The 13,440-nt window shown below is 59.2% G+C and overlaps 3 protein-coding genes across 3 annotated transcripts; 1 reads left to right on the top strand and 2 right to left on the bottom strand.

Annotated features, from left to right (window-relative positions):
* Window positions 1-821: 821 nt before the first annotated feature.
* On the top strand, window positions 822-3,407 carry E0L32_001531 (uncharacterized protein; the record flags this gene model as incomplete). The annotated part of the gene is made up of 1 exon (XM_031135620.1): window positions 822-3,407. One exon carries the CDS (start codon window positions 822-824, stop codon window positions 3,405-3,407), a length of 2,586 nt encoding a protein of 861 aa, XP_030990782.1.
* A 1,007-nt stretch (window positions 3,408-4,414) lies between these two features.
* On the bottom strand, window positions 4,415-7,999 carry E0L32_001532 (uncharacterized protein; the record flags this gene model as incomplete). The annotated part of the gene is made up of 1 exon (XM_031135621.1): window positions 4,415-7,999. One exon carries the CDS (start codon window positions 7,997-7,999, stop codon window positions 4,415-4,417), a length of 3,585 nt encoding a protein of 1,194 aa, XP_030990783.1.
* A 3,658-nt stretch (window positions 8,000-11,657) lies between these two features.
* Window positions 11,658-12,641, bottom strand: E0L32_001533 (uncharacterized protein; the record flags this gene model as incomplete). The annotated part of the gene is made up of 1 exon (XM_031135623.1): window positions 11,658-12,641. The coding sequence occupies one exon, from the start codon at window positions 12,639-12,641 to the stop codon at window positions 11,658-11,660; it is 984 nt and encodes a 327-aa protein (XP_030990784.1).
* Window positions 12,642-13,440: the final 799 nt, after the last annotated feature.

Raw genomic sequence — 13,440 nt, forward strand, 5'->3', positions numbered from 1 at the left:
CTTTCCACGAGCAGGGCTTCCTTTCTCGTGATTCGTGATTGGTCGCGTTCGTGATTACACAATCCCCATTCGGGTCACCCCTGTGGTCGTCGTGGGATTCTGCTCCACCCACTCATCTCCTAAACTCCGCCTTCAGTAAGCAATTGGCGCATCTCGGAGTTTTCTTGCGGAGGAAAAGGCCGACGCAAATGCTCTATTCCTTCTCACTTGAGAATGTTTGCCTCTAGAGAAGGAAAGAGAGAACAGAAAGAAAGCCAGAGCGGTGGAGATGGCAACGAAATGTGTGTGCACCAGCCATCTTGGTTCATTCGATCTCTCTTACCAAAATCAGATGCATTTAGACTTTCTGCACCCTTTTGTCACTGACATCAATCATGGCACAGATTGCAGTACTTCAACTACATATGGTTCCCTTCTGCCCAAGATGACGGGTGAGACGACACTTAGGTTTGCCATAGTCACTTCTTTCGACAACTTCTCTCAGCAATCAATGAGGGCTTTCAGCATTAGGAATGCCAGCAGGACATGCAAATCTTCCCAAGGGCCCCGTCCGAAGTCAGACTGATGAGAATATGCTTGTAAGTAAGTAAGTAAGTAAGTAAGTAACATCGAGTACTTACATGGAGAGAGCTGTAGGTGTGCCCCACTTTAAATGCCAACCGCCATCTGCTCTGCGATCGTGCGGACCAGACTCTGGGCTTATCTTATCGATAAGAATCTTTGCCAATAATTTTTCTGCCCTTCACCGTCTCCAGAAGTCCCAGAGCGCAGTAATCCAGCCAACACCCAAAGCTGGCAACCCGATCGCAACAACCGGCACAATGGCGGACGACGGCATGCTCCTCAACTTCGAGATCGGGGACGGCCCGCTCCAGCCCAAGATCAAGTTCAAGGGCGGGCGCTGGCGCGACCGCATGCGCGCAGAGAAGAACCTCAAACGGCACGGCACCGATGCCCCGCAGCCTCGATCCGGAGCCAACGCCGGCGACGTGGGCAGCAGGCCCGACAGGAGAGACGGATTCGACGACTCGGACAGGCCGGCGAAGCGGCCGAGGACGTTTGGGGGTGCGGATACCAGGGGCCCGCGACCGTCATTTGGTGGATATGGCGATCGCGCAGACGGAGGAGGCAAGCCGAAAAGTGGTGGTGCGCACGGCGTTACCTCGCGATTGTTCACCGCAAACCCGACGCCCGTGACGACGTTTGACGAGAAGCCTGCCGAAGAGACCGAGCCCGCGAAACCCTCGAACGCGCCGCTGTCGGACGAGGCCGAGAACTTCCACGCCCTGGGCCTCTCTCGCAGGATGGCACAGCACCTGTCGTCGAAGCTCGAGATGAAGGCGCCAACGGCTATTCAGAAGAACACGATACCCCAATTGGTCAAGGAGGACAGCGACGCCTTCCTCCAAGCCGAGACCGGTTCCGGCAAGACGCTGGCCTACCTGCTGCCCATCGTCCAGCGCATTATGGCGCTGAGCCACAACGAAGACGGCTCGAGCAAGAACGTCAAGATACACAGAGATTCCGGGCTGTTCGCAATCATCCTAGCGCCCACGCGAGAGTTGTGCAAGCAAATCGCGACGGTGTTGGAGAAGCTGCTGCGCGCCTGCCCATGGCTTGTTAGCACCACGGTCATTGGAGGCGAGAGCAAGAAGTCGGAGAAGGCGAGGATACGAAAGGGCGTCAACATCCTCATTGCGACGCCCGGCCGCCTGACGGACCACCTCGACCACACCAAGGTTCTGGATGTCGGCACGGTCAGGTGGCTGGTGCTCGACGAGGGAGATAGGCTGATGGAGATGGGCTTTGAGGACGACATCCGCACGATCGTGGGCAAGATCCGGAAGGAGGACCTCAGGAACAAGAACAAAGACGGGGTTGTCCTGGACGGCATCCTGCCTTCGAGACGGGTCACCGTCCTTTGCTCGGCTACGATGAAGATGAACGTCCAAAAGCTAGGAGAGATCAGTCTCGAAGACGCCACCCACATTACCGCCGCAAACCAGGACGGCACGATCGACACCGCAGAAGTCAACGACGCCATCTTCTCGGCGCCCTCGCAGCTCAAGCAGACCTACCTCATCGCTCCGGCCAAGCTACGCCTCGTCACCCTCATCGCCCTCCTCAAGTCGACCTTTGCCCGCAAGGGCTCGGTCATGAAGGCCATCATCTTCATCTCGTGCGCCGATTCGGTCGACTTCCACTTCGATCTCCTGAAAGACACACCCACCGCCGCCACCCCCAAACCCGACGAACCCGTGGAAAGTGCAACCAGCACCAGCCCGGCCGTGGACGAGGACGAGGACAAGGATAGAGACGAGCAAGCCTCCCCAGCAAAGAGCAAACCCAAACCCAGCCCGTCGTCCCACACCGTCGGAACCGTCGCGCCGGCAGCATACATCACCTCCCCGGCCAACCCGTCCATCACCATCCACAAGCTGCACGGCTCCCTGCCCCAGCCCGTCCGCACCGCGACCCTCGCGTCCTTCGCCAACGACAAGCAGCCCACCGTGCTCATCACGACCGACATCGCCTCGCGCGGCCTCGATGTGCCCGCCGTCGACCTCGTCGTCGAGTACGACCCGGCCTTCGCCGTGGCCGACCACGTCCACCGCATAGGCCGCACCGCCCGCGCCGGTCGCCCGGGCAAGGCGGTGCTGTTCCTCATGCCCGGCTGCGAGGAAGGGTACGTCTCGCTCCTGGGCGCGCAGGCGGCGCCGCAGCTCTACGACGCGGTGCTGCAGAAGGCGCTCGCGACCCCCGTTGAGTTCCCCGTCGCGACTGGCGCGGGCGCGGGGGCCAGGTCGACCGACGAGGCCGAGTCGGCGAGGGGCAAGAGGCTGACGTGGACGTCGCGCGCCGAGGCGCTGCAGCTGCACCTCGAGCAGCGCCTGCTGGCCAACCCCGCCGCCACCGCCGACGGTGCTGATGCCGAGCACCAGCAGGCCTCGCCCAGCAAGGCCGGTGGCGCCAAGGGCACCAAGAAGCCGCAGAGAAAAGGCGGCAAGGACTCCGCCGCAAGCAGCAGCAATAAGCTGCTCGACTCGGCGCGCCAGGCCTTCCGCTCGCACGTGCGGGCCTACGCGACGCACACGCGCGAGGAGCGCGTCTACTTTGACTTGACGCAGCTGCACCTGGGACACCTGGCCAAGAGCTACGGCCTGCGCGAGGCGCCCGGCGGCATCGGCGGCGGGGTGCAGAGGCGGGGCGGTTCTTCTGCTGCTGGTGGTAAGAAGGGCGGTGCCTCGGGTGCTGGCGGGGGCAGGAGTGGTGGTGGTGCTGGCGGCGCTGGGTCCGACGACGAGGGCGGCGGCGGCGCGGGACAGGTCGACGAGGGCGCTGCGAGGAGGATGAGGGAGAAGATGAGGGCTGTTATGGACGGGGCTGGGGAGTTTAACATCGGGTAGTACTCGGCCGACTTAGTCTTGGGGGTGAGACTGCGCAAGGGGGGGTCGAGGGGAGAGTGTGCATGTGCTGTTGGGCGATAAGTTGAAAAATTGCATATACATGGCGTTCTCTTATTTCATAGATAGATCGGGAGTTATCAAAAAGTGTCCCTTCACACGGTGTTGTTCCCCATCTCTCCAACCTCTGCCAAGTGGTTTTGATTCGCTCGACAAGGAGGCGCACAAACACTCTACAGTGTAAAACAGTCCATGCCCACAGCAAGTCTCAATCCGATCCCAGAGACGATGGAAACCACGGAAAGGCAAGCAGATTAGGCAAGAGGTTTTTGTCTTTAACTTGTTTATTCATATAATTACACAGAGCCCCTAGGGAGTAGCAACCCCCATGACCAGAGCCCTGATGGAATTAAAGGAGGGCGGTTTTCGCTTTACACACGCAGCCCGATAGCCGCGTCGTGCAAAACACCACACCTCCCTGAGTGGAGATTTGTCTAAATTGTTCAGATGATGCCGATGCCCCAGCCGTCCACCCCATACATATGGTTGTTCTCTCTCTTTCTGAGCCATATTATCTCTTCTTCCCTTTTCCCCATTGAAAAAGAAAGCCCACCCGGGCATGTGAAACCGAATGGGTTGATTTGCCAATGCTTCCCACCTTTGCCCCTCCCTTTGCAGCCAAACGCCAGAACGCTGGAAACATGATGCTGCCCTCGATGCCATGGTGGGCACCAAGAGGGGTCCCAGAGCGTCCGTAAAGAGCAACATTCCCTAAACATAGAAGAAAATGAACACAAAAGGGATCGACCGACCAGCCAGTCTCTCACTCTCCCTCACCATCCCCACTCCCGTCTCGCCCTCCACTCTTTCTCGGAAAACGAAAACAAAAAACTCTCTGGGTATCATCACACGCGAGACGGAAGGCCTCCTTTTTTTTGGCATGACAAAGGAAAATAATGATGCGGGAGCTCGATGAATCACTCCTCCAGCAACCTCACAAGCACACTCCTTCAAGCAGAAGCAGCGACGGAAGCAGCAGCGGGAGCAGGGGCGGCAGCAGAAGCACCCTCCTCACCGCCCTGCGCCTGACCACCGCCCAACAGCTCAAGCACCTTGTTCACCACGGCGCTGGGGTACCCCCGCCCCAGCATCTCCGACGCGACGCCCTTGGCCGCCTCGCGCTCCTCGACGGCCAGGTACGCCCGCGTCATGGCCTCGTACGTGCTCGGCTCGCGCCGCGACCGCCCGACGCGCGAGTACACCTCGCGCGCCTTGCCGATCTCCCTCTCGGCCGCCCAGCCGTGGATCAGCGTGTTGGCGATGTAGGGCGTCATCTCGACGCCGCGGCGGCGCATCTGCGCCAGCACCTCCTCCGACTCGGACACGACGTGGTTGGCCACCATGCCCTCGAAGAGCGCCTGGTACAGGCACGCGCTGGGCGGGATGCTCGGGTCCGCGACGACGCTGTCGAACACGCGGCGCGCGCCGGCCATGTCGTGCATGTTGCAGCCGCGGGCGTGGATCAGCGAGGCGTAGTGCACGGGCTCGGGCTGCTGGCCCGAGGCGCGGATGCGGTCGAGCACAGCCTCGGCGGCCACCATGTTGACGGGCTCGAGTGTGGCGTGCGTGTCGACGAGCAGCTTGTATGTGTGCGACGTGGGCGAGATGCCGCGCGCCAGCATGCGCTCGTAGTACGACAGCACCTTGGCCTTGTCGCGCTTTGTCGTCAGGAAGAATTGCATCATGCTGTTGTAGGGCGCCGGACGGGCCTTGTAGTTGGGCATGGCTTCCATCTCGTCGAAGAGCTCCTCGGCGAACTTGTCATCCGAGACGCGGCACAGGGCGTTGACAATGGTGCCGTAGGTCACCGAGGTGGGCTTGATGCCCAGGGCGCGCATCTCGGCAAAGTAGAAGAGGCAGTCATCGATGCGGCGGGCCTTGCCGAGCTTGCCGATCAGGGCGTTGTAGAGGAAAGAGCTGGGCTCGACGCCCTCAGCCTTGGCGCGGTGGAAGATCTTGACGGCCTCGGTGGCCTCGTCGAACGTCTTGGTAGACTCCTTGAGCGTGGTGATGTACAGGCCGAAGGTATTGGCCGAGGGCGTGGCACCCATGGCCAGCAGCTCCTGGTGGTACTGCTCAGCCAGGCCGCGGTCGCCGAGGGTCAGGCAAGCGCCGACCATGGCGTCGAGGATCGAGGACCAGCCATAGCGAACAACCGCGTACTGAGGCATCAGGGGCACATCGGTGCGGGCCATGGCCAGGATGTCGTGGCACATGTCCATCTTGCCGTCGCGGGCGGCGGCCGAGATGAGCTTGGCGTAGGTGATGTACCGAGGGTGGCGGCCAGCACGGCGCATGTTGCGGAAGCGGCCCATGGCATCGCTCAGCTTGGGTCCCTTGCGAGCGTGGGGGCCCTCCAGGTCGTCGGCAATCAGGGACGAGCCCCGGAAGTCGGTGCTGTGCGCATAGGGGTCGAAGGTGTCCTCGTAGCTGGAGACCGTGGGCGTAGATGAGTACTGCGAGGGAGTGAAAGTCTCGGGCACCAGAGATACAGCAGGAGACACTGAGCGAGGATCGACAATGTTCCTCGCGGCCATGTACTGCGCAATGAAATCGACACCCTCCTCGATCTCGTCTGCGAGCTGAGCACGATCCTGAGCAGACTCACGGATGCGCTGGAACATGACCTCGGACTGCGTTAGGCCCTCGAGGACCTGGCCGGAGCCAATCATGGCAACAGCATACATGGCCGTCGGCTCGATGAAGGACGGGGTAACCTGGACCTCGGGGCTGCTTAGAATTTGCCAGTAGTTAGAAGCAGCGACAATGTCACCCTCGCGGACGCTGAGCGCCATCAGGGCCATGGCGGGCTTGGCAACATCAGCGAAGCCAGCGGGCAGGTTAGCAAAAGCGGCGACAGCAGCATGCTTGTTGTTGTTGTCGGCAGCCAGGGTGGCAACTTTGCCCATGGCCGAGGCGCGAGCCTCAGCCTCGATGTGCTGAGCCCAGGCAAGCGCCTCCTCGAAGATGCCTCGCTCAATGAGGCCCTGAACGAAGCCGCCGCTGACGATGGCACCCTTGATGTCGGCGGCGCGGGCGCCGTACTCGGTGATGATCTTCTTGTAGAACTTCATGGCACCCTCGAGCTTGTCCGAGATGACGTAGGCGTTGATGACCGCCGCATACACCTGAGCGTCGAGGCGGTCGAGCAGAGTGGCCTCGCCATTGTCGTTGGCCATGGCCAGGTTGCGGTACTCGCTGTAACACTCGACGGCGCTGACCAGGTCGCCAGAGCTGGCAAAGGCCGTGATCATGGCCGGGAAGGTGGCGGCGAAGGGAGTCGTCTTGGTGACCTCCATGTGCTCGAAGAGGTGCAGCATGTCGGAGACGCGACCCGCCTGAGCGCAGGCTGAGATCAGCTGGTGGTAGGTCTCGGATGAGTAGGCGGCCTTGTCTGCGGTGACCGAAGAGGCGAAGAGCTGGACAGCGAGGTCCAGGCGGTCATCCTCGGACAGGATGGCGTACTCGAGCTCGTGGGAGCCAAACATGAACTTGCCAGGCTCCTCCATGCCGCCGAAGCGAACGCGCTTGTCCTCGAGGGACTTTTTCAGAGCAGACACCTCGAGGGAACGAGCCGCGAGCAAGCCAACCAGGATGTTGTAGGTGTCGCTGTCGGGCGTCACCTTCCGGTGGCGCATGTCAGCGTAGACATCCAGGGCCTTGGTCACGATCTCGTTCTTGGCGGACGGCAGGTGAATGGCGGCGACCAGGAGAGCGTTGTAGGCGGTGGCGATGGGGCTCACGCCGGCGACCAGCATGGCCTCGAAGACCGCAGGGATCTCGGCATATCGGCCAGCCTCGGAGAGCTTGGTCAGGTGGTTGGCGTAGGTCAGCGATTGGGGGTCGACGGGAGGCGTCGCGGTGCGGGCGATGCTCTCGGGGGTTCTCATCCGCGACACCGGGGTCAGAGATCGCGAGAGGGCCTCATCGACAGCCGAGGGGGCGGGCGACCGGGTCGAGCGTGCCTCCTCCTCCAACACATCAAGCTGGCGTCTAACCTCAATCTCCTTCTCGATGGCGGCATCGATGTGGGCCAGTGCCACGCGGGCCTCGTCGGGGACCTGTCCATCGCCCGGCTCGCCACTCTCGAGGGTGTCGGTGTTGATGGGCTTGTGGTCCGGGCCGAGCAGGATGGAGGCCGGGCTGGGCTTCCACTCGATGCGACGCTGGAACTGGAACTGGACCCATTCCTTGTCGGCTTCCTCCTCCTCGGCCTCCTCGGCCTGGCGGGCCTGCAGATGCTCAAAGTAGGCATCTAGGCCGCCGTGGCTGAGCGACTTGTCGTGGCCATGGCGGTGCTCGACAGCGACGCCGCCAGCGGCAGAGGCGGTCGTGTGGAAGGCATTCTGGAGCTGGAGGGTCTGTAACCGGCCGAGGCGGTTGCTGTGCCGCCTGGCAAAGGACGGCCGGTTCTGCGAGTTTAGAACATGGGGGTGGGTGGCAGCTACGACCGATTGTGCGTAGCCGTGGGTGAAAGATTTGGCGAATCCTTGACGGATGAAACTCTGGTACAAGGAGGAGTAGATGGTGGGCATTTAGGAGACACCGGGAGGAGAGGAGTACTAGAGCGCGAGACAGGTTTGTGGTTAGCAATCTGCTTCCTGATCGTCAAAAGGCCCGGAATTGAAAGACGGAGGTATCATGAAGCTATTGCAGAGATATTTGGGAGCTCAGATAGCTTTTGGTGTTGGTAGTAGAGCATGTATCGCGAGGTGCGGTTAGAGGCGCATCGGAGTTACGGCGAAGAGAGAAAAAAAAGCTAGCCGGCAAAGTACCGAAGCCGAGCGGCGACTTACATGGAGAAATAAAATTATGCGCAGTTGCAGGTTCATTTGACAGCAATGAAAGCCGCCAAACAAACGCGCGATCCTCGAGGGGATTATTAAAAGTTGTATGGGGGTGTTTCTCTAGGGAAGAAGAGAAAGAGGTTTGAATGAGGGGGAGAAGAAGAGGCAGAAGGGAGTGTGTGTGTGAGAGAGAGAGCGTGGCAGGGAGTGTGAATGATATGTATGTCCCGCAAATTGGTGAATGTGGATGGTGTTGCTGGATCTGATAGTGGAGAGGAAAAGAGAACGGTGGACCGTGGGAGAGGGTCGTGGAAGAGAGAGTGAGAGGAGCAGTGAATTGAGCGCTCGGCGATTGGGCCTGGTACCTCCAGCTTAGCTCCAGGATGGATGCTCGACGCGGGCCCGAGCAGTGGTGATGATTCAATCGAGGATGCAGTTTTTGGCTTTTCTGGGTGGTGGGCATGAAAAAAGCCGGAGCCAAGGCATGGGCGGCCAAGGGTGGCTTCGGAACTGCGAGGGCGGGCTAGACAGGGATGCTCCTGCCTTAGTCTTTTCTGGGGTGGCAGTGAGTGACTCAGGCAGACGCGAGGCTACGCCATTCACTCGGCCATTCCTGCTGCCTGTGGCCAACCACAGCGCCTCTACGCTCAGCACTAGGGGAGAGTTGAAGGAGGTCCGGATTGTGCTAAAAGGTTGCTCACAGAGCACATCCAGGTACCCATTGGCCGCCACAAAGGGCCCCCTCCTCCGTATATTACCACTGCTAGCTAAGGTATGTATGTACACGATGGATCGGGTCCCGCCCAGCGAAATAACCCCCAAGATTGGTACGAAGAGGACCCTTTTTCTCTCAGCCAGCCTGGTCAAGAGCAGAGTGAGTAGCGGGGCATTTGGACGCCACTGGAAAGCAATAGACATGTTTCAAGGCCTACCGACAATACAGTACCTACAGTATCTACTTGTATCTGGCTCGCAGGATCCATGTACGATCTGATACGGACCGGGGTGGTTGATAGCAAGTGAGGCGCAATCCATGCATCAGTGGGACGAAGAGGACAGCTAATGGCGAATGGTCTCTCAGTCCTGACGACGCGCAGATGCGCAAGAGTGGCAGGTGTGTGCTTGCATCACTGGATTGCGTCAACCACTTTCAGTGGACGCGGCGTCGGTGCGTAAATCCTCCGTCCGAGCAACCACCACTGTAAAACAGAGCACATGTGAATCATCGTGGAAGAAGGCGATCGCTAGTTAGTCCTTACTGATGTCAGTGACATTTTGGTGGCCTCGCGGATGCCTCGGGCGCGACAGAACTGCGGGACGGCCCCGTTCAAGGTACGGTAGCTGGACCAGACCAGGGGCCAACATTAGGCGAAGAAGACAAGCCGGGATGCCATCCATGGCAGTGGGAGGTGTGTGTCAGCGGGATGTGCGTTTGTACCTCAAATTATGCCCCTTGTTCTTCTGGTTACTCCGTATGCGTCTGAAGTCATTTCCAGAAAAAGAACACTAATCAAGGCGATCATCCATCCTGCATGCCCGTCACCAGTAGTTCGGGCTCAAACGAACAGAAACGGGGATCAGCAAAGCCCGATGATCAGCCAGCTGCCACGGGAGCTCCCATGTTGTATCGCAGCGCAGTGAGAATGAAATGGCGTCTGAACCCGTCTCACCCACGTTTTTCTTGCGCAGTAATACACACCAATGGGCGTGGTGGCATTTTCTAAAATATGGGGTTGGCAGGGTAAAGCCGGAAGCCGGGTCCCTCAGGCAAAAACAGTTGAGTCATCATCCATCGACGCCTCAGGTCGCGTGTCTTACTGCGATACCAGTTTTTTTTTGGTACTTTCAGCTTTCGCGAAATGCCTCAGATCTTGTGGCTTCGGGCCCTCGTTTCTTCTTTTTATTTTTTCTTGGCTAGGGCTTGACAAAGAGATTGCAGTTTCCATGATCCAAGGACCCCTTTTTCCTCTGTCATGGGTCTCTCATTTCATGCGCGTCAAGAATCAGGAAATACAAGTAGGGCAAATGCGAGAATCCGCGTCGCCAATTTCCTGATACTAAAAATCTTTGCAGCAGTGCAGGGGGGTTGAGGTCCCAGCCGTCCCAATGGCTCCAGTGGTCCCAGTATGGGGTACTCGGTTCCCAAAAACAGCCAGTAGGGGGCCTCCCGTTTCAATGGCTTTGCAAACACCGAAGCCACCAAAGGCGTGTTCCAGAATGTCGACCCCTAACAGATTTCACCAAAGAGGCAATCTGTCTACAAAGTAATCAATCAACCCTTGCTCGTCCCCCTGTTCCCGGGTGGGTTTTCCGTGTTCGCCTTTGCGGGGACCCGCCCGGCCACCAGCCACTGGGTCCCCTGTTGCTTTTTGGAGTGTCACATGAGCCATTGCGACGAAAATGCACCGCTACCGTTATTCACGCATCCATTTTGGCGTCGCGGGTCCCCCCCGTTCACCAAGGTTTTGGGCTATGTTTTAGGGCCTGTCAGCCTCAGCAGGCGCTCCAGCGCGCTGTGGACTGGACTGTGCTACAGTCCGCTGCGCGTGCATGCATGTGCGTACCTACCTAGGTACTCCGTACAGGTCCAACCCCGTATTTGGCTCCATTGGACCGCCGGCCTGAGCCAACCCTCCGGCTGACCCGTTTCTTCTTCTTCGCTTCTTCGCGGCCTCTTCAGGGTATTTACGGACCTCGATTTCCCTGTTTCTGCCGCAAGGCCCCAGAAATGATTCACTGGCACGGCCACAATGTTGGTCACAGGGTGAGAGTCTGGGGGATTCGAGATGAGATGAGATGAGATGCGATGCGATACGAGGGAGAACTTGGACGCACCAAGTGGTGATGATGATAACATGAATGCCTCCGGCCCCGAGCATCCTGCACACGCGTTCGTCCGGCTAGCCAACTACAAGCTAGGTAGGTTGAGACTGATCCACGAACGACAAATCGATTACGTCCATCGTCCCCGCAAAAAGGGAGCCATGGAATTGTTCTAGGGAGCGTTTTCTTCTTAGCCCCTTTCTCCGGTGCGGCAAATTCGTCTACACACCGAGCACACGGCGAATCAAATGGACTGGCAGCCCCACAGACCACTGCTATCTCCGTCCCGGGCACGGCATTGGCCGGCTGGTTGCACGCGGTTCCCGGGAGCCACGACCAAAACACCGAGGCCTCCTCGGAGGTAGCTTGTGGAAATCGGACAGGTAGCGCAATGCTGCACTCTCTTACCAGGTTGGATTCTGGACGCTCGTTCCGATCCCGGACTTGATCTTGCCGGCCACGGCAAAACAAGTGTGCTATGTAGCTTATACGGCGCTTGGAAGACCACTTGCACTTCATCCCTTGAAGATGTATAGACAAAAAGACGCTGTATCACCGAAATGTATCACATTGCTTCATCCTCCTACCACTCATCCTCAGAATCGCCATCCTCCCCGTCCACCTGCTCCGGGTCCTCCGCAACGTCCACCGGCGAGAAGGGCTCCGTCTCGTCGTCCGACTGCGGCTCGTCCGGCGGCGCCTCGCCCTCGTCCCGCTTGTCAATGTACGGATTGGGAACCAGCTTTCCGGTCCACCTGTCCCTGTTCGCCTCCACAGCGACTGGCAGCTTCTTCCTGACCGGCCCCCGAGTAGGGTTCTCGTCCTGCAGCGTCGGAGGCGTAGCCGAGAACTCCTTCCTCGTGAAGCTCCAGTCGCCCTGCTCGTCCCTCGCGGCCTCCCAGACGTAAGAGTAGCCCCACGTCCAGTGCCGGTACGTGATCTTCTTGGTCGCGTTGTACAGCCATATGCCAAACTCCTCCCGGACCTCGACCCTCTCGAGGTCCACCGTCGCGTACTTGCCCGCCCCCTGCCTGACGTACCCCAGCACGGGCACGGTGTGCGTCGGCCCGTCCTGGATGTACACGTCGTCGGCCGCCCTGGCCGCGCCCCGCGCCGCGGCGCCCGTGTCGAACCGCGCCCCCATGCCGTAGAAGGGCGCCTCGTTCTCGGCCCCGTCCAGCACGGGGAGCGGCACCTCCGTGACGCCCGTACCCGGGGCGCCGGCGTACGTGGCCACGCGCCTCGACGCGAGCACGTTCTGCACGAGGCCGATCCGGTCCTTGAGGTGCCGCCGGCGCGTGACGTCGACGCGCACCTTGAGCGCCATCCACTGCGCGTCGTGCGCGCCCGACCGCGGGCCGAACTTGACCAGCTTCTCCCTCTCTCCCGTCGCGCGGCCGCCCGCCGACGCGAGGGGCCGGCCGCTGACCTTCTTGGCGAAGCAAGCCCGGACGGCCTCGCAGCGCTTGACGGTGAGCCTCGGCGGGTTGTCCTTGATGAACCGGACGTCCTCTGGGTCGTTGCGGTCGAAGGGCTTGGCGGGGACTTTCTTCTTCGGCGTAGACATGGCTTCTTTTCTCCTTTTTCGGCTGGTCGGACTTGATGCGGTGAGTGTATAGTAGCAAATTGGGGGATGACTTGATTTTTGTTGTTATATAGACCTTCCAGGAACCGCCGATGTGAAATGGGAATGTAGTGCATATACCGAATCAGAAGTTATATACGCATTAGATTTCATCAGAGTCATATTATCTTCTTCCATCAAACACCAATGCCCAGATACTTGGCCTTCAGCTGAGATTGACTCATTAATCAGCGCCAGCATAATTCATCGGATGTATTGATACTATTCTTGCTATCATGTGCTGTACATACAGGGGTGCAACCCAGGCCAGGGTTTCTATTCCAGCGGCAGGCGGCTAGGTGCCTAAAGATGAATTGATGGGCTGAGTTCTAGGATTGGCTGTCAGAGGATGAGACGCTGACCTCAATTTCGGGCCTTCTTCAACGAACTTGACCGCAGTGCTTCCCTATCACTATTTAGAGCGATGACCTTCAACCTTTTGACTAAGTGACTTGTCACAAGAAAGGCACCCGTTTCATACGCGTTAGATAGGCTATGACTCGTCTATGTGGCGAGGCTGCAAGAGAGTAGAACACTGCCTCGTCCCTTAATAAGCCACGGCTGCTGACGCAGGGTGCTCCCGGCTCTCTGATACGCTCATGGCAAGACGGCTATCTGACTTGTTGGATGCGCGCTTAGCCTAGTGCCTTGCGTCCAGTGTGTCAGATCCTATCCTCCACCAACTCAGCTACTGACTTAACGACTAGAATGTTGATTACACATTCAGCCCCTGACTGCAGAT

This window comes from Thyridium curvatum (assembly GCF_004353045.1).
Source record: "Thyridium curvatum strain D216 chromosome Unknown NODE_6_length_784332_cov_80.453264, whole genome shotgun sequence".
In the NCBI taxonomy this organism is placed as follows: domain Eukaryota; kingdom Fungi; phylum Ascomycota; class Sordariomycetes; order Thyridiales; family Thyridiaceae; genus Thyridium; species Thyridium curvatum.